We start from the raw sequence: 25893 nt of genomic DNA, 5'->3' as shown, positions 1-25893 counted from the left end.
GATACATTTGCTTTAAAATACCATTGAATTAGATGCACAACAACTTATGATGACAACTTTAAAAGGTCTATTTTAAAAGTCTGTATGTTTTGCTGTCCTAATTAGGCACTATTATATGGTTAGTTGAATTTTATTATATGCATTCAACATCGCATTTTCCCTGCCATCCTTGACCCTGAAATTATTTTTTTTTGGCTTGAATCCCACCAGTTGAGAACCACTGTATTAAACAAACCCAATTAGGATGTATTTAATTCACTAGTTAAAAAAAATACAAAGTTTTTACAAGAATATAAGGGGGTTAGAGGCTACCTCATATAAAATCCTCTGACTTCCAAGAGGGATAATGCATTGTCCTTGCCTGGCCCATCATCTGTTTCTCCCTTAAATGACTCAGGCAACTGAAATATTTATTAACCAAGGACGAAAGGGGTGATTCAGCTGACTGAATGAGCTCAAATTCTATTTAATATGGTCTGAAGTATTATGTCTGACAAGCCCTGTCTAAAAGCCCTATAGCCTTAGCCCAAAGTCAGAGAAGACAGCCATAAAGGTATAGACCGCCCAAAAATTAAAGCTATATCATTATTTACTTATTCATGGGGAATATTCAGGGTTCGAAACAAGTTAATATCAATTGACAGCATTTGTTGTATAAGGTTGATTACCACAAAAATTAATTTTGACCTCCTTTTCTTTATAGTGTGGCATTTACTAAAAAAATGAATGGGGCCAATCCGTACATGTTAAAAATAATCAACACAAGACATAAATAAAATGCATGATAACATGATTTTAGTGCAATAAAATCGCTTAATAACCTTTTCTGAGTAAAGTTATATCCGGTTATACAACTTAATTGCCATGACAATGTAACGTCCTAAAGCCTAAAACCTTAAAATGACTATAAAAACGATCTTTTAAACACCATAACAGCTTAAATAATACACAATTTTTAAGAAAAATAAATCGTAATTGCATTTATAAAATTATAAGATTCACATTTCCTCCAGAAATTTGCCCCATTCACTTCCATACTAAGTGCCTCACTGTAACCTCGATTTTTCCTTTTCTTTTTAAGGAGTTACAGGGAGGGCCTGGGTAGCTCAGCGAGTAAAGATGCTGACTAACAACCCTGGAATCGCGAGTTCGAATCCAGGGTGTGCTAAGTGACTCCAGCCAGGTTTCCTATGCAACCAAATTCGCCCGGTTACTAGGGAGGGTAGAGTCATATTGGGTTAACCCAATATGACTCTGGTAGTCCAATGCTCTACAAGCCACGTGATAAGATGCACGGATTGACGGTCTCAGATGCGGAGGCAAATGAGATTCATCCTCCGCCACCCGGATTGAGGCGAATCACTACGCCACCACAAGGACTTAGAGCGCATTGGGAATTGGGCATTCCAAATTGGGCAGAAAGGGGGAGAAAAAAAAGGGGAAAAAAGAAAAGGAGTTATGAGTCTAAATTATTTTTGTGGTAATCAACATTATGCCACAAATGCTGTCGATTGAGCTAAACTTGTTTTGAACCCAGAATATTCCTTAAATAGCCCAGACGTTATCTCCAAATAACAAAATGTTACTTTTATTGAAATACCTGGATCATTTATTAACTGTATTATAGTTGATAAGTCTGAAAAGTCTTTATTTTTTAAAACTATTCTACACCTACTGTTTTTTGCAGAACATGTGTGTAGTCAAGTAAACAGCTAAACCACTTTCCTTCGTAAGGTCATACATGCTTACTGGGTTAACCAATGTGTGCAAGTGTTTTTATTTATGTTTTGAGTTCAGAATGATAGAAAAACCCAATAATTTAATTTAAACATGGTTTCTTGTGGGGTTTTTTTCTTCATTTTAAATATAAACACACTCAGTGTTTAGATGATACACAAAATTCCCACTGCCTTCTTTCGCACTGACTCGAACTGTCTTTTAAGAACAGAATTCTGGGGCCTGATTGAAAATCAGCACAGAATGAAGGTCAGTTCGGTTTTTAACCAAACTTGTGATCTGTAACCAGCAGGTATAATCTGTGATAGTTGCTTAGGTCAGTCTTTTTTATAATAAGTTTTTTAACTCTGCAGGAAGCTGGTAAAATGCATGATGCCCGTCACAGCCATGAACCATGATTTACTACTTGCTTTTTTCTAGTCTGAGGCAAAACTTTGGATCCACCCCATTTTAAATGCAAATATATGCCGAAAGATAATTTTGAAAGTTTTATAAGTGCATATAGATGACCTATAGCTAAAAGATGAAAACAAAGCCACAAGACAATTACATATTAGAGGTCATTGTACTACAAAAACATTGTGTAAGTTTCAGAACTCAAAACTTCTTCCTCACTGCAAAAAGTGCATTTGTTGAAACCAAGCTGCCAAAACAACTAATTCTCTAATCATAACAGTGGGCATTTACTATCAAGCCTTAAAAAAGAATCAGCACCAAAACCGAGTGTTTCTGACAGAGGGTCAGAATGAGGCTGGAAAATTATCATGTTTTAAATATAAATTACTGTTTTTCTTTTTTACTAAATTGACTAATATTATAAGTGAACCTCAGGGAACACAATAAAATAATAAAAAAACATATGTCATGACTCCTTTAAGGATTAGCCAAAATGTTTTAAAGCAAAAACTAAAAGCATACATTTTTTCACTAGCTATTATTTGACAACTTCTCATTGTTTTTACAGGAAAAACCTCTGATAAAATCTCTTCAGAGAGGTGAAGATACACAATTTGACCAAGTAAGTACTCTTTGTTTGCTGCTCCCTGGAACACACACACTTACACTGGCAGCCAAAAGTTTAAATAAATGTACAGATTGTTCTGTTTCGGAAGGAAATTGGTACTTTAATTCACCAAAGTGGCATTCAACTGATCACAAAGTATAGTCAGGATATTACTGATGTTAAAAAACAGCACCAGCACTATTTGAAAAAAGTCATTTTTGATCAGATCTAGATAGGTCCTATTTCCAGCAGCCATCACTCCAACACATTTTCCTTGAGTTATCATAATAAATCGCTAGAAAATCACTAGAAAATCACTTGTCATTATATCAAACACAGCTGAAAGCTATTTGATTCATTAAATGAAGCTTAACATTGTCTTTGTGTTTGTTTCTGAGTTGCCACAGTATGCAATAGACTGCATGCCTTAAGGTCAATATTAAGTATAAAATGGCAAAAAAGAAACAGCTTTCTCTAGAAACTCGTCAGTCAATCATTGCTTGAAACTGCCCCCAAAAAAACAGAAGATTTCATACAACTGTGTACACTACAGTCTTCAAAGACAAAGGGCAACTGGCTCTAACAAGGACAGAAAGAGATGTGGAAGGCCAGATGTACAACTAAACAAGAGGATAAGTACATCAGCGTCTCAAGTTTGAGAAATAGACGCCTCACATGTCCTCAGCTGACAGCTTCATTGAATTCTACCCGCTCAACACCAGATTCATGTACAACAGTAAAGTCAAGACACAGGGGTGCAGGCCTTATGGGAAGAATTACAAAGAAAATGCCACTTTTGAAAAGGTTAGAGTGGGCAAAGGAACACAGACATTGGACAACAGATCATTGGAAAAGAGTATTATGGGTCTTAACCCCATTGAGCTTTTGTGGAATCAGCTAGAGGTGCATGAAAAGTTCCCGACAAGACATCTATGGCAAGTGCTACAGGAAGCATGGGGTGAAATGTCACTTGAGTATATGGACAAACTGACAACTAGAATGCCAAGGATCTGCAAAGCTGTCATTGTTGCTTGTGGAGGATTTTGTTTTGATGAGAACTCTTTGAAGTAGTTTAAGAAGTTCTGAAATGTTTTTCAAATTGATATTTTTTTATGTTATTAATGTCCTGACTATACATTGTGATCAGTTGAATGCCACTTTGGTGAATAAAAGTACCAATATCTTTCCATAAGAGCAAAATCTGTACATTATTCCAAACTTTTGGCCGCAAGTGTACGTCTAGCCAGTGGACAGATGTCCCAGCGGAGTGACGGGAGGCAGCCTTTTTAGCTCTCTGGCTTCTTAACTTTTGAATTATTAAAATAGATTTTCTAGATCTTTCTAGCCTTCAGAGCATGCAAATTGACCTCAGTAAAAGCTTGATGTAGTTTTTGGCATGTCTGGCTTTCACAGAGCCATTTGCATCTCTGATAGATTCGATTAGAGTGTATTGATATGTGAAATCCACAATGGAGATGAAACATTATGTGCTGCATCAGATCAACAAACATTTTGTGCAGCGTATAGGACATCACTTGCCCTTACACAAATGTTATGGAGTGTATTATATACAAAATACATAATAAATGTACACATACAAATACATTTCCCATATATATTTGTAAGTTGCTTTGCATAAAGTGACTGCTAAATGAATAAATACAAATACACTACCTGTGCTGTTTTCATAAATACTGTACAAATGGCCTTAAAACAATAATTTAATTTCAGATAGCTTTTAACATTGAGTAAATACTTTTACAGCTCAGAATAAAGGCCTTTTTATTGCTTGCTTGGGTGGAGTGTGTGTTCCCTGCCCTAAGTTTGTAAGTTTGTTTCTATGTCCATGTATATGTGTGTGTGTGTGTTGGAGGCAGGTAAATAGCAGGCTCATTCAGAGCTCACAGGGCTGTGTTTGTACCCAGATCCCCTGGGCTTTCAGCAGTCTGACTGAGAGAGGATTCTACTCCCAGGTTTCTTCAGGGAATGAAGGGCTCACTGTGTTCACCCTCAGCCCCTGAACTCCGCCCTTTCCCCCTCCCTTTCCTGTGTATTGAGTCCTCACCAGGGACCGCCTTTCCTTCCTGCACTTATTACCCAACTCTCTCTTCTCTTTATCGCCTGCTCTGCATCTTGGAAATTTGAAAGATACTCGTTAAACACACATACACTCCTAAATATAATTTAAAGTAATAGTTCACCATAATGAAAAGTTGGCATCATTTAACCACCATCATCTCGTTCCATTTCCAAATGACTTTATTTATTCCATGAAACACAAGACATTTTTAAGAATCTACTGGTCAATAGTTCCATGCAATTACATTAAATGGAGACTGGAGCTTTCAAGCTTAAAAAAAGACTTAAAAGCACCTTAAAAGTTTCATAAATTGGTCCATATGACTCATGCACTATATTTTCTTTTACATCTGCCTTAGTTTTCCTTGGCACATACCTTGAGAGATGTAACGATGTACAATTTGTGAATGAATCATTCAGACCGGTTTTGTAAACCAGATCATCTGATTCATTGAAAAGATCAGAATCTAAAGATGATTAAATCACGGTACTTCTGCAGATGTTGGACATATTTTTGGTGAATAAGAGTTCTGTTCCTCACACATAACTATTTTATTATTTCAGAAGACTTGGAACATAGTCAAGTCATATGGACTAATTTAACAGTGCTTTTGCATCCTTTTTGAAACTTAAAATCTTCTGTCCTTATTTATTGTAATACTCTGGAAAAGAGCGACCATTGAGATAATAATACAGGTTTGGAACAACATGAAGGTGAATAAATAATGACAAAATGTAAATTTTTGGGTGATATATCCTTTATTTACCACATTCACACTCAAATAATGCCCACATCTCGAGGAATAATTATGTCCTCCTCTGACATTTTCTCACCTCTGGTAGTCCTGAATCTTTGTCTACCTTGCTCTCAAAATACCGTAACACACACTCTTTTCCATCTGCCATCTCAAAACTGCCCTTTATTTCAACCCTGTGATTGAATTTGTACAGTGAAAGACACAACCTACATAAAGTACTGTGCACTGAATGTATTTTTGTTTGTTTATTCAGAGATTAATACATGCTCTCTTTTTCTTTCAGCTGATCAGCACAATGAGTTCTCTGGCTGAGTATTGCCTACCATCTATCTTGCGAACCCTGTTTGACTGGTACAAAAGACAAAATGGTGTTGATGATGAATCCCATGAGTACAGGCCAAGTTCCAATTCAAAGTCCAAAAAGTGAGTCCTGTTTGTCTTTTTTTAGATAATTTTGATCCTTTAAGCTTAATATATTCTGTACATAATTGGTGTTGGGAGTTGCTTTCTAATGTATGCATCTCTATTACTACATACTACATAGGGGTTTGAGCAAACCCCTAACCCTAACCTTACCTAACCCTAACCTAACCTAACCCTAATGTATACTTTATGCTACAGAAATAATAATACCTCAAATCCAGCGGCTTGTAAAGGAGAGGTGACAGACAATATAACAGGCAAAAAAATCCCATAGACTTACATTGAAGGAGAGAACTGAGCCAAATCCAGGGTCAAGAATATCACAGATAATTGTGTTGGGCTCTTTTTTTAACTTTAGCCAGAAAGCAATCACCTATCAACCACCCATTACACCCTAGCAATAAACTAGCAATGTTGTAGCTAGTTTTATACTAAAAACCAATCAGCACACCTTAGCAACTGCATAGCAATGCCTTGGCAAACGTGCACAAGACCCTTGCATCATGGTTCAATTGGGTGTTGAGTGACTCAGATGCTTCTGACTACTTATGACTACTGCTTCCTGTAGCTGGAGTGCAATACTCCAATTCGTCACTGATAAATTATATTTTAGTCTGTGAATATATGAGAGGGTGGGGTCCAAAATGTCTTACATAATCTGTTTGCATTCTCTCTCTTCTCTCTCTCTCCTCCCAGTGATGAGCAACAGAAAGATTATCTGCTCGAGAGGAGAGATCTAGCAATAGACTTCATCTTCTCATTAGTACTCATAGAGGTTTTAAAACAGGTAACTTTACATTGACAAACAGTCTGATTGCTGATAGCAAAGTTTAGATGTCAAACATACAGCAAGTATATAACCAAATATTTTAGACTGGAGGGGACCAAATGTTAAAGTTTAAAATCAGTCATTGAAAAAGCTATATAGACTGACCATTATTCTTAGATTGGGACATGTCTATGGGGGTTACAGCCCTGACCGGCACCCATAAATATAGATTAAGTAACTATTCAATCACAATTGTGTCTTAATTCTCCTTAAATTATAGCTTTAGATTATATAAATAATTATCTAATCAACAAAAGCCTTGTGCCTTATAATAGCTCATATGTAGCAATAAGACCAACAATAAAATAATGATTATGTTTGTCTTATTCTTTTTGAACAGATGCCCCTCCACCCAGTTATGGATGGTTTGGTCCATGAAGTCATTCATTTAGCTTTTAAGCACTTTAAATACAAAGAAGGGTGAGTGAATTTTCTCATTGGCTTCAGTTTCTCCATTTTATGCAAATGTATGTGTATACATTCACATGAACACATTTTTCATTATGCCCAGGTACCATGGTCCCAACACTGCCAACGTGCACATAGTAGCTGATCTCTATGCAGAAGTAATAGGAGTCTTAGCACAAGCAAAGTAAGTAACCATAAATCCAACAATGACAATGTTATTGTCGTTTAGCACAAAGCAACAGTCTGAGATATGCAATCATTGAAAATAAACTTTCTTGCTGCAGAGGTTTTCCAGTACTTTAAGATCAAACCATTTTCCTCCATATTAGGACTGGGAATTAGTCCTTGTTTATTTGATCTTCTGCAGGGCACATAGTTTTCGAATGCTCTGAAAGTTTAGCATCCTTCATACATTATCGTCATTCCTCTAATCTGTGTGACGTGCTCTCTAAAGCAGCTGTGCCACTCCAGTTGCCACAGAACAATTCGCTTCTGTACATCTGCTTTATTTTCCGCCATATTAGACATGCTGGGAAACTGTTGTCTGCAGGAGCTTGTTCAAGAGACATTACCAGGCTTCTTATAGTCTTATTTGGCAGCTTAGGATCTGATTTATTAGAGGGCAATGGCAAAATTGCTGACAATTCCACCCACAGCATGCACTCTTACCAAACAACACTACCATTTACAGAATTATTGCGCTTACATTTTGATATTCCAGGAAATTCATTCATATCATATCATATCACCCTTTTACCCATGTATTGGTGTAAAGTAATGTCTAGTGATTTATATTTTTGACTTTTATTTTACTTTGTTGAGAAGGCAGTTTACACAAAGTCATGGAAAACCTGGAAATATCAAGGAATTTTAAAATTGTGATTTCCTGGAAAAGACATTGAAGTTAGCACAATCTTAAGAAGTAATGGAAATATAATTGTTCTACTTCTGCTCTTCTCTAAAATGTTTAATTGAGTAAATCGAGGGTTTTCAACTTTTGGGGTCGTGAGTTTACAGTGTTTTGTGGTAGGAGTTTTAATTCATCCCAGGGAGTCGAATCTTTTGAATCTGTTCACTAAATAGATTTGTTCAGTCTAGGGCTGTCAGTCAATTTAAATGGCTGTAAGCGATTTTAGCCATCCTAGAATTTCCATAAACTGAGCCATTGGATTAGCCATGTCCCCTCTTTCTAAAACACTGCACTCCAAAGATACCAAATTAGCTTTATTGAGACTAAAAGTGAGCAGATGTGGATGTGAAAAACAACAGCTGTAAAATAGCAGCCTCAACTGTCAAATGTAATGAACAAAATGGCATAAAAATAATATTTAGCTGAAACTACAAGAAAGCTTCATTGACCGTCGACCATGGACACATTTTTATTTGCTGTTTACAGAGTCTAGAACTGACACAGAGACTGTTGAGAAATCTTTGAGAATGACATTTTTTGGTGAACTATTCCTTTAAAATTGTTTATCAAATTAATTACATGATATGCTGAATATGAATTGAATATTTGCTGAGAAAGTCCCACAAATAGCAATTATTCAATATATTATGCACTCCTTCGAGCTGTGTTCGAAAGCAAGAATGCGTTCTCATGTTGTGCTGTCGCTAGTGTCAAGCAAGTCTGATCTGTAAAGAGTCAGGGGTTGACAAATCAAAAACTAACTTTAACCAGTGAAAACAAAAGAGGGTAGCAGGGTTTTAATACTCAAGGAAAATTCACGTGTGGTGACAGTGAAAAAAAGATTTATGATTGACATGTTGTGCTCCAAAAACAGGCTCACCTGACAATCCACCCCAAATTATTACAAAAATAATAGAAAAGATGTTGGAAAAGTCATTACAAATATAATTTATCATAAAATATTGGAACTCTGTTTATAGTATTTTGCATTTATCTGTCAGTCATACTGTATACTGGTATGTTTCTTTTTGTAGATTTCCTGCTGTAAAAAAGAGGTTCACGAGTGAGCTAAAGGAGCTCCGTCAGAAGGAGCAGAGCCCCTACGTCGTTCAAAGCACCATCAGCCTCATCATGGGTGTGAAGTTCTTCAGAGTGAAGATGTATCCCGTAGAAGAGTTTGAAGCCTCCTTTCAGTTCATGCAGGTAATAAACCAAAAATGTTTAGACCTTAAGACCATCTTTCATTCACAAATCACAGCACTAGTTTGATTATTTTGTATTTAATTAGTATGTATTTATACTGAATTTGGAGACACTCTCAATGAAATCATACTCAGAATAAGGTTTAGCTTGAATGTGAAAGCTAACCCTGTGTTGAACTATGTTGTGTTTATTTTTTGTCACAGGAGTGTGCACAGTATTTCTTGGAATTGAAGGACAAAGACATCAAACACGCTTTGGCCGGGCTCTTTGTGGAAATTCTAGTTCCTGTTGCAGCGGTTAGAGAAATTTGATTAAAATCTCTCGATACTCAACAATGTTGTATTATTTACATACACTCCAAAGCATCTGAAAAAAATATTATTTATTTAATGTTCAGTTCATCCTGTATACTTTTACTGTAGGCTGTCAAGAATGAGGTTAACGTTCCTTGTCTAAGGAACTTTGTGGAGAGCTTGTATGATTCCACCTTGGATCTCTCATCTAGAAAAAAACATTCTCTGGTCAGTTGTGCTTTCAAATAGAATAGTGTTTCAACCTGTTTGAGAAAATAAATTTTGATCATTACTGTATGTGCAAATGTCTTTGGAATGTTAGGCTTTGTACCCTTTGGTGACGTGTTTGCTGTGTGTAAGCCAGAAACAGTTCTTCCTCAACAGATGGCATATCTTCCTCAACAACTGCCTCTCCAATCTGAAGGTATGTGGTTCAAAGCATTCTGCTATATTTAATAAATTTTCCAACTAGAAGTGCAACCAGGATAGCCAATATAACTATGCTTCCTCATTACAGAGCAAGGACCCAAAAATGGCACGGGTTGCACTGGAGTCCCTCTACCGACTCTTGTGGGTCTACATGATCCGCATTAAATGCGAGAGCAACACTGCAACACAGGGGTAAGCATGTCCCTGAACTTTAACTACTTGCGTTGAGCTATATACTGAGTCAAGATAGCAGACCGAGGAGAAACTGATTTTATATAATACAGGCCATCTAATGAATGCCAGCTTTCTTCGTGGAGTTTAGAAGGGCTGTAAAGAAAAGTTAAAACAAGCATCTATACCCTGCCCTTCCCATCGCTTTCACTCCAATCAACCGTGCATTGACCGCACCCTTCAGTCCTTCTCAGTGGTAGCTGGGAGTCGAGTAAACAAGCAATCTATTACAGTCGCCGTGCCTCAGGCGAAGGGGTTTCAGGCTTGGTAATTACTGAGAGTGTTGCCAGAAATGGGTGTAGAAAGGAGGGAGACTGGTGGTCATGGGTGATGGGTGTTGGAATGCCAAGTTGGTCCAGTGGGAATCGAAGTCTTGGCAAACTCAACTATATACAGTACACACCCATGTTTGGGCTTCAGGGCCAGAACTGAACTGTGTTGATTTCTTATGTAGCTAATCCATAATAGATTGATCAGGATTATCATAACATGTAGTTGATGTTGTTTGGGAAAGGGTTTTCAAGCCCATAGAGGATTTCAACACCAGAAGGGGAAGTTGTGGTAATATTTTTTGAATAGTAAGCTTTGTTTGGAATGGAATATTAGCATACTGCATACTGCGTCGTATACACTTTCCTGTTTTTTTTTTTTTTTTAAATAGTATGTAAAACGGTACACATTATGCAATGATAAACATTTCAATTAGTAGTATGCTTAATTGTTGCCACATAATCTTTAAAGGAATTTTCTGTGTTCTATGCAAATTAAGCTCAATTAACAGCATTTGTGGCATATTGATAAAAAAGATAGACTTGTCTCTCATTTATTTAAATAAAATGAAGCACTTAAATGGAAGCAAACCGAGCCAGTCCATAAATGCTAAAATACACATTGTTTCAAAGGTATACCCACAAGTCATAAACATTATACATATTAACATGATTTCAGTGTGATAGAATTGCTTACGAACTTTATCTGTTTAAAGTTATGTATTACAACTTAGTTGTCATGACAACAAAACCCTGTTGTCCCAGTTTTGGTTATAACTTTACACAGATAAGGTTAGTAGTAAGCAATTTATACCACTAAAATCATGTTAACACATATAATGACATACTTCAATCATGGTTAATTTGTCACACTGGAATTTGCATCATAGGATACATCTTTCCCATGCAGTATTTCCTCAAGGTATTTCATGCATGCAGAATGTAGCTTACTGTGCAAATGTACATCATGTATATTTCAGAAATAGTAAGAGTTGGATGGAAGTATACTATTTTGAACATAACCTCAGTTTTGTGTTTTGTACATTTAAAAGGAAACCAACAGCTTACCAACAGCTGAAAGGCACCAGTAAGCCCAAAGAGGTCAAGTCTGACTTCAACCAAGCTCTATTTAATCTTAAAATAAAAGTGATTTCATATATAGGGCAAGCTAAGATCTGCCACTGTTATGAAATGCTAATTATAACAAGTTGTCTGTGTTGGTACGCTTTGACCTTCTTTTTGTTTATGTGTCAATTATTGCTTCTTTACTTGTTATTGGTTAAAACTGCAATCTCGCCCCCAGACGCCTCAACTCTATTGTGACGACCCTGTTCCCGAAAGGATCTCGTAACGTGGTTCCTAAAGACATGCCTCTCAATATATTCATTAAAATTATCCAGTTTATTGCACAGGTATGTCTGCAATGTAATGACAGACAGTCACGTCTAAAAATAAAACCCAACTGTAAATCTGTTGTTGGCTGTTAAACCATTATACAAGACTAAACTTTTAAACTCTTGTTTGTTGTGAAAACTTGTGTGTATACTGTATGTCTATGGACCGAATTTATGGTTGTTACCAAAATAAATCTGCAGTAACAGTTCAAATTCCTGCATAATTTGCAACAATAAGTTTTCAGTATTCCTGATGCAGCATGTACAGTATGTTAAAATATTTACATTTTGAATACCACACTTCCTCATTGTCTTTTCTCATATAGGAAAGACTTGACTTTGCAATGAAAGAAGTCATTTTTGACCTATTGTGTGTTGGGAAACCAGCAAAAGCCCTTAGTCTTAATCCAGAGGTAAAGTATTCATCAAATAGATTTAGTAGCTTTATGTCAGTATAGCTCACTTACTGATGTCATGTATTTGCAATCTTTAGAGAATGAATATAGGTCTTAGAGCATTCCTGGTCATTGCCGACAAGCTGCAGCAGAAAGATGGCGAACCCCCCATGCCTAACACGGGAGCCTTGCTACCTTCTGGGAACACGCTACGGGTCAAAAAGACATACCTGAGTAAGCATCTCTCTGATGAGGAGGCAAAAGTCATTGGTAAGTTAGAAAAAAGGGAATATTTTAGAAGCATTTTTAACCCTTTATGCTGAAGTTGTTTTTTAAAGATATCCTGTATAAGTGGCATACCCAAAATTAAAGTCATATAACATGACGAAAAAATGATATAGATAGATATAGATTATGATACATTCTGAAACTCTCAGCCTAAGAAAGTGCTAAAAAAAATTTTTTTAAAAGAGCTAAAAGTTACTTTTTTCTTATTTAACATTATATATCTGTGTGTGTAAATAAGGTGGCTATGAAAAAAATATTTTTTTTTTGTTCCCAATCATGTACTGTATCTGAGAAAAATTGTGTGTTGATACGACAAAGCATTTATAAGTATGGGGGGGAAGGGGGGCAGCTCAGCGTTAAATATGCTGGCTGTGTCTCGTTTGGAAGGCTGCATGCTAGGTAGGACGCGTCCTTTGAAGGCTGCAATATACTGAGTGTCCTCCTTTAAACAAGCCTTGATTAAACGAGACAGCCTTCGTAGGACATGGTAACGGAAGGTAACATGATTGCTATGACAGCATGCCACTCTTTAACAAGCGCGAGTGCTTAGAGTGAGACGGTAACAAAGTCCATCTGGAAGGGAATGTATGAGGTACATTTTAGGAGAGTTATAATGATATAAAGAGAAATGAAAATATATTTTACAGGTGTACTTTTAGTCTAATACTTTATTTTAATTATATATTAATATAATTATACATATTATATAATCTGCACCCATCTACTAAGGTACTTCAACTTGGCAATTAACATTCCTTGCGTTTGAACATCATATTTACAGGCAAATTGGCGTAATTATTTTAGACATTTCCATTGAAGCAAAGAAATGTGGGTTATGAATGCCCAAGAAGGATACATCTCATGCATCCTCCAAGGCAGCCTCGATGACGTATGCGGCCGACAAATGCGACCTCCGGAAGACGTATCCTTCCAAACGAAACACAGCCGCTGACTACCACCCCTGGAGTTCGAAGTTTGAATCCCAGGGCCTGCTGAGTGACTCCAGCCGGGTCTCCTAAGCAACCAAATTGGCCAGGTTGCTAGGGAGGGTAGAGTCACACGGGGTAACCTCCTCGTGATCGCTATAATATGTGTGGATGCCGCAGTGGATGGCATGAAGCCTCTACATGCACTATATATACGCAGAGGCAGCTGAGATTCGTCCTCTGCCACCCGGATTGAGGCGAGTCACTACGCACCACGAGGACTTAGAGCACATTGGGAATTAGGCATTCCAAATTGGGACAAAAAGGGGAAATTTTACACACATAAACACAACAATGACTAAAGGTTTGCATAGCACAGAGACATGATTTCAGTAATGAGATTTCACAAAATGAGTGCCTTTTGACTCATTGAGTATGTGTCATTTACACGGTGCCATTTCCTGGTGGCCATATGCAACATTTTGCTTCAAGTGGATTATCTAATGATTTATGCATCTGATAATTTGTGTGAGGGCTCGTTTGAAATATAATCACCTCCTCTAAGTAATGGTCAGTGATATTATATGTTCCGTTTATTTTTCGTGAAGTTATAAGCGAAAACAGAGCAAATAAGCAACACAAATATAATTGTAAAAGACATAGAGTATACTTAGCTATTGTTCGCTATATTTTTGTCTGTAAGTAAAACAAATAGGCTTTGATATCTTTCCAAAAACACATAGCTATTTGATCAGTTTGATGTTTTTACTGATTGCAATAATATGTACAGTGCAATGGGTTTTTGTGTGTGTGTGTGTTAATTATCAAAATGGAACACTTCTGATATGTCTGCAAATATCAAAGCACTTGTTTAGTTTTGGTCATAAACTTTCATAATGTCAGCATGAATTGGAATGTAGAGCTTCTAATCTTTCAAACAATACCTATCCCATCCAATCTTAAAAAGTTAAAAATGCCCTCAAGAATGTTTCTGGAACTGAAAACTTATTTTTACAGTAGCTCCAGTAGGTATTTGGACGCGTAAGCCACTCTTACTGTAAAAGGTGAGAATGCCATTGCATTAGATAACATGTTAAACCAAGTAGGATTATTTTAAAGAGAAGCGTGAACAAAGTTATTAAGCCAAAGACTTCACAAATAGAAGTTTATTAGGATTTAAATGATAAAACAATAGATGTACTGATAAAAATCAAGACAAAAAGTAATTATTTAGTTTTTTATACTTTGTGGAACATGTTCGTAGTGAAGATAAGTGAAGCTAGTTCTGAGAAAAGGTCTAGAATCATTTATTTTCAGATGTCATTTAGCTTGATATTTGTAACCAATGCAATGACATTCATACATTATTAAGTGTGGTTTAAAGGAATATTCTGGGTTAAGTTTAAGTTAAGCTCAGTCAACAGCATTTGTGGCATTATGTTAATTACCACATAAAATAATTTTGACTCGTCCCTCCTTTTCTTTAAATAAAGCACAAATCTAGGCAATGAGGCACTTATAATGGAAGTGAATGGAGCCAATATTTGGAGGGTTTAAAAACAGAAATGTGAAGCTTATCATTTTATAAAAACACCTACATTAATTCTTGTCAAAACTCATGTATTATTTTAGGTTTTAGGGTGTGTTGACATTACATCGTCATGGCAATGAAGCTGTAAAATTTGCTTTTGTAAAGAAAATTTGTAAAAAAAAAAAAACTTTACACAGAAAAGGTTAGTTAGTATTTTATGACCCTAAAATCATGTTAACGTGCATATTGTTTATGTCTTGTGGCTATACTTTTAAAACTGTGAGTATTTTAACATTTACTGATTGGCCCTATTCACTTCCATTGTACATACTGTAAGTGCTTCACTGTAACCAGATTTTTTCATTTTTAAAGGAAAGGAGGAGCAAGTATGGTATTTAACATTATGCCACAAATGCTGTCGATTGATCTAAACTTGTATTGAACCTGGATTATTCCTTTAAATGCCCAAACATGTTTTGGTCCCATGTTATGTCTGTAGTTGCTGTAGTAATTCTCCATTTTAAAACATATGAGAGCAGAATTGGAAATGTATGGGGCCCTTTTTACATTTGATAGGCACTTGTTCTCATTAATATTTGAACATTTATGTACAGAATAAGTTAAAAAGCTTGAGAGGAATACAAGCTTTGGCAAAAAAATAAAAAGTCTTTATTAATGGTGATGTCAATAGATATTTTTTTCATAACTTCTCAAAGAACTGAAGTGATTGTTGGAAAATGGGACCTTTGCTTTCAAGTTTTTCATTGTCTTTTTGCATTCGTACACTCAGGAATGTCCCTCTATTACCCCCAAGTGCGGAAAGCTTTAGACAACATCCTGAGACATTTGGATAAGGAGGTTGGCCGCTGTATGATGCTGAGTAACGCACAGATGCTGAATAAGGAACCTGAGGATATGATCACGTATGTGACACATTACATGATATGTGATGATTTATATATAGCTAAATTAATGTTTAAATAATACATATTTGAAACCGACTGGTAGCTTAAACTTTGGAAGCTTTATCCAATATTGTCTCATCTGGTGTATCTGACTCTCTGCGGACATCTGTCTGATTCAGTTATCCAGCTACACATGTTTCACATGCACTAACTTCTGTTCAAACTAATGTGAACTCTCTACATTGGCAGGGGTGAGAGAAAGCCTAAAATTGACCTCTTCAGGACATGCATGGCTGCTATTCCACGCATCCTTCCTGATGGCATGTCCAAGTCAGAACTCATTGACCTTTTGGCTCGGTGAGTGTGTGTGTGATGTATATGTCTGATGCGAGAATGGGTGTGTGTCGAAAGCATTTCCAGAAAGCTTCAGTAACATTATCTCTACAAGCCCTCAGCTTGAATAAGATGTCCCGGTTAGGGTTGGTCTAATCAGACTTAATTAAAAGTACATTGATTATAAGGCCTGGTGCACTGCACTATTTTGATATGTCTGGGAAAAATGTTTTAAGAAGGGGAATTGTTTTTATTCATAGTGTCCGATTCAAACGCTTCTAGAACTGCTAAGTTTTTCAAGATATTCTGCACAAATGCTTGCAGGGTAAGCGATTGTAAAATTAAAGAAAACCTCTTTTAATGTTCATTGGTGATCCTCTTTTTATGTCTTCTCATATATTTATTCTAATATTATAATTATATGCTAATATTTACATTTATGCATTTGGCAGACGCTTTTATCCAAAGCGACATACATCCCTTATTACAGGGACAATCCCCGGATCAACCTGGAGTTAAGTGTCTTACTCAAGGACACAATGGTGGTAGCTGTGGGGTTAGAACCTGTGACCTTCTGATTAACAGCCCTGTGCTTTAGCCACTACGCTAACATAACAGATATTTACTCTTTTCCACTTAATCGGTTATCTGTTGTACAATTATGTAAAGTCTTCAATTGTAAAATACTCAAAATTTTAAGTTACAATAATGAAAGTGAAGAAGAGTCTTGGACAAGTGTAATTTGCCAATAAAATGTGTTAAATTAATTCAGTAACACCTAAAAAAAGGTTCTATTTGTTAGCATTAATTAACAATATTAGTTAACATGAACTAACAATGAACAATACTTTTACAGCATTTATTAATCTTGGGTCATGTTAATTTCAACATGCTATATAGTAAAACATTTATTAAATAAAAGTTGTATGTGTTTACATTAGTTAATGCACTCTGACATTAACTAATTATGAACATGTTTATTTTAATTAGTTAACATTAACAAAGATGAATAAATTCTGTAAAAAATGTATTGTTCATTGTTAGTTCATGATACCTACAATAATGCATTAACTAATGTTAATGAATGGAACCTTATTGTAAAGCATTACCATTAAATATTTGCTTACTTTGCACAATATAAATCTCATAGATCAGGCTGTTTACCTTCAGAGGTTAGTGATTAAATAGATTGTTTTGTCTAAAAGCAATCTGCAAATACCCACAAGTCCTCAATCCAGTTACATTGTGTTTATTGTACCTATAATCATGTACTTTTTTCAGTATAAGCCAACTGTGGAAACCACTTTCCTGTTAATTCTGTCTGGTTGTCTTTTACAGGTTAACCATCCATATGGATGATGAACTGCGCCTTATAGCTCAGAATTCTTTGCAGAGTCTACTGGTGGACTTTTCCGACTGGCGAGAGGAAGTTCTCCTGGGTTACTGCAGCTTCCTGCTACGTGAGGTACAGGACACACACCAGACCCTGCTGGACTCCTCACTTAAACTGCTGCTACAGTTACTTACCCAGTGGAAACTGGCCCTGCTAAGCACCAGCAAGAGCCTGGACACATCGAAGATCTGCTCCACTGAAGTAAGGGGCAAAGAAAATCTTGTTTTAGTGTGGGTGTTTTACCTATATGGATGAAAAATCACAAAAGCGATCTCTCTAAATGAGTTGTTACAGAGTAACTCTGGCTCCAGGCTGCCTGCAGAACAGACCCCTCACTTTGCAGTTCTACATGCTGTTGAGGGTCTCAGTCTAGTGCTGCTGTGCTCCTGCCAGACCACCACACGCAAACTAGTTGTCTCCATCCTGCGAGAGGTCCGCCAAATCTTCCTCACTATCGGACAGACTGAAGTAAGAGCTGTCTCCCAGAGTCAGCCTGAAGTAGTCAATTCAAACATATTTGACTGTATATACACTCAGTTTATGGTTAATTATTGTCTTTATTCCTTACACAGGATGATGAGAGGCCCATGATAGATGTTCTGGACAAACTGAGTCCGGTGGTGCTCGAGAGCTTTGCCAGCGTGGCAGTGGCAGACTCGGTGAGTGCCTCTCTGTTCAATGTTTTGCGGTCTCACTCACATGTGCTCAGGAAGTCTTGGAAGATATCACTGAAAACACTATGTAACTTTACAAAGTGTTTTCTGTTCTGAGCACATGAATTTAAAGGAATAGTTCACCCAAAAAATTTAATTATCTCATTATTCACATACCCTGATACCATCCCAGATGTGTATGACTGTCTTTTTAGAAGAAGCTCAAGCTACCTGACAGAGCTCTATCTTCTTCTAAACATCTTAATTTGTGTTGCTGTCCTGCTCTCTCTCTGTTTGCAAAGTGAGCATCAGTGGGCGGGGCCAGGGGTGCAATGATGTAAATTAGCTGTTGATGTTGTTGCTGTAGAGGCGGTCATGAATTAACGAGACCCATAAGTAGAGATCGAGGCAAAAACACAGCTTGGTGTCAATAAATGCTTTATTGCATTGGGGATTAAGTTTTGAGTTCTGAAATTTACATTATGTTTTTATAGTAGAATTACTTCTTCCTGTATATGTCAAAATATTAAGGAAAATGTGTTCCACATGACATGACCTCTTTCATTTTGAACAATACATATTGTTAACACATTTGAAACCTTGTGTTTTCTTTTTTATCTAATGCTAAGACATTAATGCAAATTTAACTGTCTTAAATGTCCATCTATATTTTATGGGCACAAATACAAATTAATATTCTTCAGAAGTATTTTGGATACTCCTCCTTTATCAATTGGGTTTCCTATCTTTGCCTTGATGAAACGGCCTTCATGATCTCTCCCCATGACCCCTCATTCCTCTACCCTGCAGGCGACTCTCCCCGCTGGGCAGACGGCAGACCTGCAGTGGCTGGTGGAGTGGAACGGATCTCTGGTCGGCAGCCACTATGACGTGCGGAGCCCGTCTTGTGTGTGGATCTTGGCTCAGTCTCTGAAGGAGCCCTGGGCTCTGTGCCTCTTTAGTCTTCTGAGACAAGAGTACCTGCCCAAGCACTGCCCCACAGCGCTCAGCTACGCCTGGCCCTATGCTTTTACCCGCCTGCAGCTCCTCATGCCCTTACTGGAACCCAGGTGAGGGGTGGATAATACATTTAAAGAAGCTTTTGACCTTTTAAATGGTTCTCATTGAGAAGTTCCTCTGTGTATATGTCACTATGTTAGCTGCAATTATAGTTGCAGCCCTATATGTTATGTAATCATGTGAAATCTAAGTAGACCAGGCTTTAACTTGCACTCAAATTGCAGTAGGTTTTTAAGCACAAACTATCTTCCTTAGTTTAAGCTCTTAATGGCTTCCCACTCTAGCTATACTAAGTGGTAGCTAAGTTGGTCTGCCCATGATAGCTGACCCTGTACAATCCTCTTTGGGTTGCCCTTCTTTTTCATACATTCATAATAATATAGGGTCACTCAACACAGGTCAAATTTTGTTGTCCATCCCAGCTGTCCCATTTTAACAACTGACTGTTCAGAAAACCTTTTTTTGAAAACAGTCAATTGTTTTCAGTCAAGTGTTTTAATCTTTTAGCAACCCAGCTAATGCTAAGAAGACAAGCTTGGCTGGTTCTGCAGACAGCTATGTGTCTCTCTGGAGAAACTACCTGATTTTGTGTTTTGGGGTGGCCAAACCCAGCATCATGAGTCCGGGTCATCTCCGAGCCTCCACCCCTGAGATCATCACACCCAGCACAGATAACAACAGCAGCTATGACAATAAGGTGGGTGGAGCTTCTTTCAGATAACACCATATCATATCTATTCTAACTTACTTGAAATGTGTGTCATTTGAATTATTGATCGATTTATTCACTAATTGATTTCTTTCACTTTTGGTATATTAGATTTTGGGAACCCCATCTGTCGCTTGGCTCCTAAAGCAGTTGGTCCCTTTAATGCGTTCAGAGAGCATTGAGATCACAGAATCATTGGTGGTTGGATTTGGCCGCACAAATTCTCTTGTTTTCAGGTACTATTTAGCATATTTAGAGAGGCTTAATTAAAGATCATTTAATATTTTCTCACATGTGGCAAACACTGAAACCATTGTGGTTGTTTAAATGGGTGGAACTCCCACAAGATGTCATATTTTCCTAGTGCCATTAGATAATACAAATGTTGAAATAATTTCCACTTCATTTTCCACTTGGTGATTTGGATGTTTTAAATGTCAGCACAGCGAGATTGTCTCAGATAAAATATCACGAGCAGCACATTTCTGGTGTTTTGATGTTTCAGTGATACCTCAGCCGTGTGCTTATCATACTTTTGAATTCCGTATCTTTGATAAGGCAAAGCAAAATCCACCCAGTATGTATTTGATGTCATAAATGTCCTGACTCCATTTGAATGCCCAGCCATTTTTATTATAGGTTCATGCCTGAAAGGCTAGAAACCCTATTGTTTTTGTCAAGATTTTTATTATTATTCTGCCCTATACTGCAGACCAAACCGTAAGGCCTAGAGACTTGAAACTTTCAGGGATGGTAGTACTCTGGTTGGCTAGCTGTACTTATGGAATCGGCCCATAGTTGGCGCTGTAGTGAATAAAAATAAATAAAACATTTTGGGCCATAACTCTTGGACTGTACGGGCTAGAAACAAAATGCCCCCTAGTTTTCACGCCAAATTAAAAACTAACTGTTCTAACTAGTCTAACTTGTCGAAACTAAACCAGTGCAGAAAGATGCAGCAGAGTCCCAATATGAAAAGATATCAAAGGAATTTAGAAATGTTTATTCTTTTCAAACGGTATGCCAAAACTTACATAGTGGGTGGGGCCAACTTTACTAAATTGTTATAACTCTTGAATGGAATGAGATATTATTACAATGTATGAAGTCATATTGAGGACACACACAAAAAATTGTGCACCTCTACCTCTTGGTGGCGCTATAATAATTAAAAATCTAAAAATGTCTCTAACTATGGATCTTATATTGAAAAACATGTCTGCCATCGACCAATCAGCTTTCAGCAGCTTTTATATAGGGCTAAATAAGGCCGATCAAAATTAAACCTGGTAGGCCTAATTGTCTCTTGGCCCAAGAAGTCTGTGCAAAATGTGAAAAAAACAAATTGGCCACCAGGAGACGCTATCACATTTTACATGCGTGTAAATCGTTGTATATACCGCTGTGTTTAAAAAATAAACACTTTATTCATACCATATTTTAGATCTCCTCATTCTGAACAACTTTGCCTCAAGTACTATTGGTGTGAAAAAAATGTTCATTAAATACTTGAGATTATTTAAAAAAAAACTACTTTTCCGAACTAGTCCTAGGCAGTTCACCCGATCGGAACTAAACCAGTGCAGAAAGATTCTCTGAAGTTCCAATATCAATACTTAGCAAAAAAGTAAGAACGTTCCATGTACCTTTGCAACAATATGAGAATTGTACCGAGTGGGCGTGGCCACTTTCTTAAAAGGTCAAAACTCTTGAACACAATGAGATACCTTCACCAAATTTAAAACACTTATGAAGGAGTTCAGTCTGAGCACACATGAAAAAATCTTACCTCTTATACATCTTGGTGGCGATGTAACAGTCAGGAATGTAAATTTTAGATTTGGTTGTGTTGTATGATTTGAGATCATCCATTAATTTGAACAATCAATCACCAGAAGTCATATTACAGTACATACATTTGTCTGCCTTTTTTATATTTCTTGGAATCAGAGAAGTATTTAAGGGAATAGCAATTATTACTCTATAAGCTGTGGCAGCACAGTATTGATTCTTCTTCAGTCTAATTGAATTTGTATTTGATGGGTCTTGTACAGAGAGCTGGTTGAAGAACTGCATCCTTTGATGAAGGAAGCTTTGGAAAGGAGACCTGAGGTCAGTTCAATTTTAAAGTACTGGTAGATCAGTTGGAATGTGCCTTGACTTTGGTTGTAAATGATCTGCTCAAGTGATACATAAATGTTTCATAAATTAAATAACACTACATCTTACACTAACAAAAGTGTACCAAAGTACCTTTACCATGTTTTTTGGAGAGGGTACCATGTTTTTTGGACATGTAACATGTATCATGATAATACGGTTTCTTGTACCTGTGCATTACCATGGTAATACCATGTATTTGTACTTTGAATTCCATCCAGGTTTAATTCTTATACCTTCAGAGGACCATGATACAGCCACTGTACTTTTTTGTATGTCTAAACATACTGTATGTGATATCAGGATGTGGTATATTTATTTTCTCAGAATAAGTCTCTCATGTATTCTCCAGAATAAAAAACGTAGAGAGAGAAGAGATCTGCTGAGACTCCAGCTCCTCAGGATATTTGAGCTGTTGGCAGATGCCGGTGTGATCAGTGACAGGTGAAAAGGATATTATTATGGATTATGTTCCTCTATCACCTCTCATTATGAACTCTCAGGCTTAAAAACATGAAATAATACCTCCCTCTGTCTCTCAGCACTAATGGTGCACTGGAACGGGATACTCTGGCCCTGGGTGCTCTCTTTCTTGAGTATGTGGATCTGACCCGGATGCTTCTGGAAGCTGAGAATGACAAAGATATGGATATTCTCAAAGATATCCGAGCTCACTTCAGTGCCATGGTGGCCAACCTTATACAGTGCATCCCAGGTAAAGAGAAAGCGCAAGAGATTTCACTTATGTAACAAAGTTACATTTTCCTTTTCGTTGACGTCACCGATCCCTCCCCCTAGCCCCATGGTTCATTTCTGGTTTACAATGCACAATTTTTACAATCCAATAAATTCCTGATGAATAAAGTCATGTTCCGCCATACATTTGTTCATGTTGTTCATTTGTTTCCAAGTTTCTCTTGGAGCTGCATCAGATAGCGTAAAAATGTAAATGGGCTATAGACTTTATTTCATGTTTGCTTAAATGCATGACATTTTTTTGATTATGATTACATTATTTAGAAGTATGTGATTTTTACAGTGTATATCTTTATTTTTCATGTATCATGGGCTGGTCAAATTTCAGTCAAACAGTGACTCACTTTTATGTAATTTTTCCTCATTCATAAGTCGTTACAATTCTCCAAAGACAGAACAGCAAGTTTGGTCATCATGAATAGTCATAATGTTATCCTACTTGCTTTGAATATTTATTTCCCTTATTTAAAGTCGAGACATTATACGGATTGTCACGAAGTTGCATCTTGCTCTGGGAAGCATTCCACATTTTCTTTGTTGAGGAAATGGAATTTGTTGCTTGGAGACAGTGTATTCAGTCACAGGACTCCTGACTTCGAACATGATTCAGACTCTACCCAGTGAAGAAACTGCCTAAAATAGATGTAGATTAGATGAAGAGCCACTTCATGGGCATATGATGAGTCATACAAAAGACCATTATTGCTCTGTTCTCCCTGAAAAAGCTAAAACTGTTAGAAATGTTCCAAATTTGTAAGGAACTATTTTAAAATATTTTACATTTAAAGGGATTGTTCACCCAAAATGTAACATTCTATCATCATTCACTCAGCCTCATGTTGTTCTAAACCTGTATGAATTTATTTCTTCTTTGGAATACAAAAGGAGGTCCATGAATGGAAAACAATAGATGCAGTGGAAGTGTGTGGTGACTGGAAATAGCATACTGCCTAACATCTCCTTTTTGTGTTTCAATGAAGCATCCTTCATTGTCAAACAGTCAAAAAGTCAAACAGGTTTGGAACAACATAAGGGTGAGTAATGATGATGTGACAATGGATCAACCAATGGCATGGGTTTGAGGGTGGACTATCTCTTTGAATGACCAGTGGCACAAAGGGGAATGTTGCGGAAGCCTGTTTAAAAACTGACAAAGATTTTGCAACTTTGGTGACGCTAATGGTGCAGAAATTGCACACTTTACATTTAAAGTACAACTCCAATTCCGAAATTTTGGGCAGTATGAAAAATGCTATTAAAACCAAATATAAGTGATTTATCAAATATGTTCACCCTTTGCTATATTGAAAGCACTACAACTGCACATTATATGATGCTTTACCCTGTGAATTTAATTTGTTTGTTTTATAATGTACAGTTATTTCTAATCAGATGATTACAACATGCTCCAAAAAAGTTTGGACAGTCGAGTGTTTACCACTGTGAAACATCACCATTCTAATAACACTCATTATGCATTTGGGCACTGAAGACACAAGTTTGTTATGTTTAGAAAATGAAATTTCCCCCATTTATCCATTATTAAGGTCTTCAGCTGCACAATTGTATGGGGTCTTCGTTGCCGTATGGTGTGCTTCATAATGCACCACACATTCTCAATTGGAGACAGGTCAGTACTGCAGGCAGGCCAATCTAGCACCCACACTTTCTGCTTACACTACCGTGCACTTGTAATCCAGGCAGTATGTGTTTTGAAGTTGTCCAGCTAGAAAATGCAGGGTTGTCCTTGGAAAAAATGGTGCTGATGGCAGTATATGTTGCTCCAAAATGTTTACATATCTGTCTGCATTCATGGTGTTCTCATAGATGTGCGAGTTAGCCATGCTATGGGCACTGACACACCCCAGGCCCATACAGACACTGGCTTTTGATCCTGATGGTATTAACAGCTTAGATGACTCTTTTCCTCTTTGGCCTGGATAACATGACAGATATGTTTTTCAAAAAGTCTTTGAAATGTGGATTCTTCAGACCAGACCAATTCCACAGTTCCACTGTTCTACTTTCAATCTAAGATGAGACCAAGCCCAGATAAGTCGGTAGTGCTTCTGAACAGTGTTGATGTAGTGCTTCTGCTTTGCATTGTACATTTACATTTATTCATTTGGTAGACGCTTTTATCCAAAGTGACTTACAAAAGAGGAAATCATAAGTGAATCATCTTAAGGAGACAGAGGTATGAAAAGTGCCATTCTACAAAGTTACACTAGCATCAGAATAGCATTCAAAACAGATAAAAGTGCAACTATAATTTATTTTTTTAGTGACTGTTGGTGTTGTCTAACAAAGGTTTACTAAAGTTACCCCAAGCCCATGTTCATGATATCCATTACAGATGAATGCCGTTTTTTAAGACAGTGACGTCTAAGGGATCAGAGATCTAGCGCATTCAGAAGTGGTTTTCTTCTTGCTTTTTATGCACCAAGATCTGACCAGGTTCCTTGAATATTTTAACTATATTGTCCAATGTAGAAGGAGAAATACCCCAAATCCTTCCAATTTGTCTTTGGGGAACATTGTTCTCAAAGTGCCATATTATTTGATGTAGCATCTGTTGGCAAATTGACAAGTCTTGATTGATCCTTGCTCTTGATGAACTAGACTGTTTTTGGAGCCTCCTTGTACAGTTTAAAGTACAATGACATAATTGCATCACCTGTTAAACAATTCCTGTTCCACATCGTTTTGTTATTTCAACTCGTCAAATTGTTATTAGTTTTAAATTGCCACATCTCAACTTTTTTGGAGTGCGTTGTAATCATCTGATTTGAAATTACTGTACATTTTCAAAAAACAAATAATGAAATTCACTAGGTAAAACATCATATAATGTGTGG

At 36.9% G+C, this 25893-nt stretch overlaps 1 protein-coding gene across 2 annotated transcripts in view; it reads left to right on the top strand.

Annotated features, from left to right (window-relative positions):
- Window positions 1-25893, top strand: part of frya (furry homolog a (Drosophila)) — an 88507-nt gene that overhangs the window by 20215 nt on the left and 42399 nt on the right. The window contains exons 3-26 of one of the 2 annotated variants that reach the window (XM_052106685.1): window positions 2702-2755; window positions 5861-6000; window positions 6697-6787; window positions 7170-7249; window positions 7341-7421; window positions 9182-9350; window positions 9554-9646; window positions 9773-9871; window positions 9966-10067; window positions 10161-10264; window positions 11876-11984; window positions 12293-12379; window positions 12460-12631; window positions 15897-16029; window positions 16261-16368; window positions 17683-17938; window positions 18032-18205; window positions 18310-18396; window positions 19201-19460; window positions 19918-20107; window positions 20231-20355; window positions 22174-22231; window positions 22632-22723; window positions 22822-22994. In XM_052106685.1, coding sequence (XP_051962645.1) covers window positions 2702-2755; window positions 5861-6000; window positions 6697-6787; window positions 7170-7249; window positions 7341-7421; window positions 9182-9350; window positions 9554-9646; window positions 9773-9871; window positions 9966-10067; window positions 10161-10264; window positions 11876-11984; window positions 12293-12379; window positions 12460-12631; window positions 15897-16029; window positions 16261-16368; window positions 17683-17938; window positions 18032-18205; window positions 18310-18396; window positions 19201-19460; window positions 19918-20107; window positions 20231-20355; window positions 22174-22231; window positions 22632-22723; window positions 22822-22994 — 3037 coding nt within the window. Of the gene's footprint in view, window positions 1-2701; window positions 2756-5860; window positions 6001-6696; window positions 6788-7169; window positions 7250-7340; window positions 7422-9181; window positions 9351-9553; window positions 9647-9772; window positions 9872-9965; window positions 10068-10160; window positions 10265-11875; window positions 11985-12292; window positions 12380-12459; window positions 12632-15896; window positions 16030-16260; window positions 16369-17682; window positions 17939-18022; window positions 18206-18309; window positions 18397-19200; window positions 19461-19917; window positions 20108-20230; window positions 20356-22173; window positions 22232-22631; window positions 22724-22821; window positions 22995-25893 lie in introns of both variants that reach the window. The other variant, XM_052106686.1, reaches the window with a different exon arrangement.

This window comes from Xyrauchen texanus, chromosome 36 (assembly GCF_025860055.1).
Source record: "Xyrauchen texanus isolate HMW12.3.18 chromosome 36, RBS_HiC_50CHRs, whole genome shotgun sequence".
Classification (NCBI taxonomy): domain Eukaryota; kingdom Metazoa; phylum Chordata; class Actinopteri; order Cypriniformes; family Catostomidae; genus Xyrauchen; species Xyrauchen texanus.
Note: the sequence above shows the minus strand (reverse complement) of the source record. Positions and strands in the feature narration are given on the sequence as shown.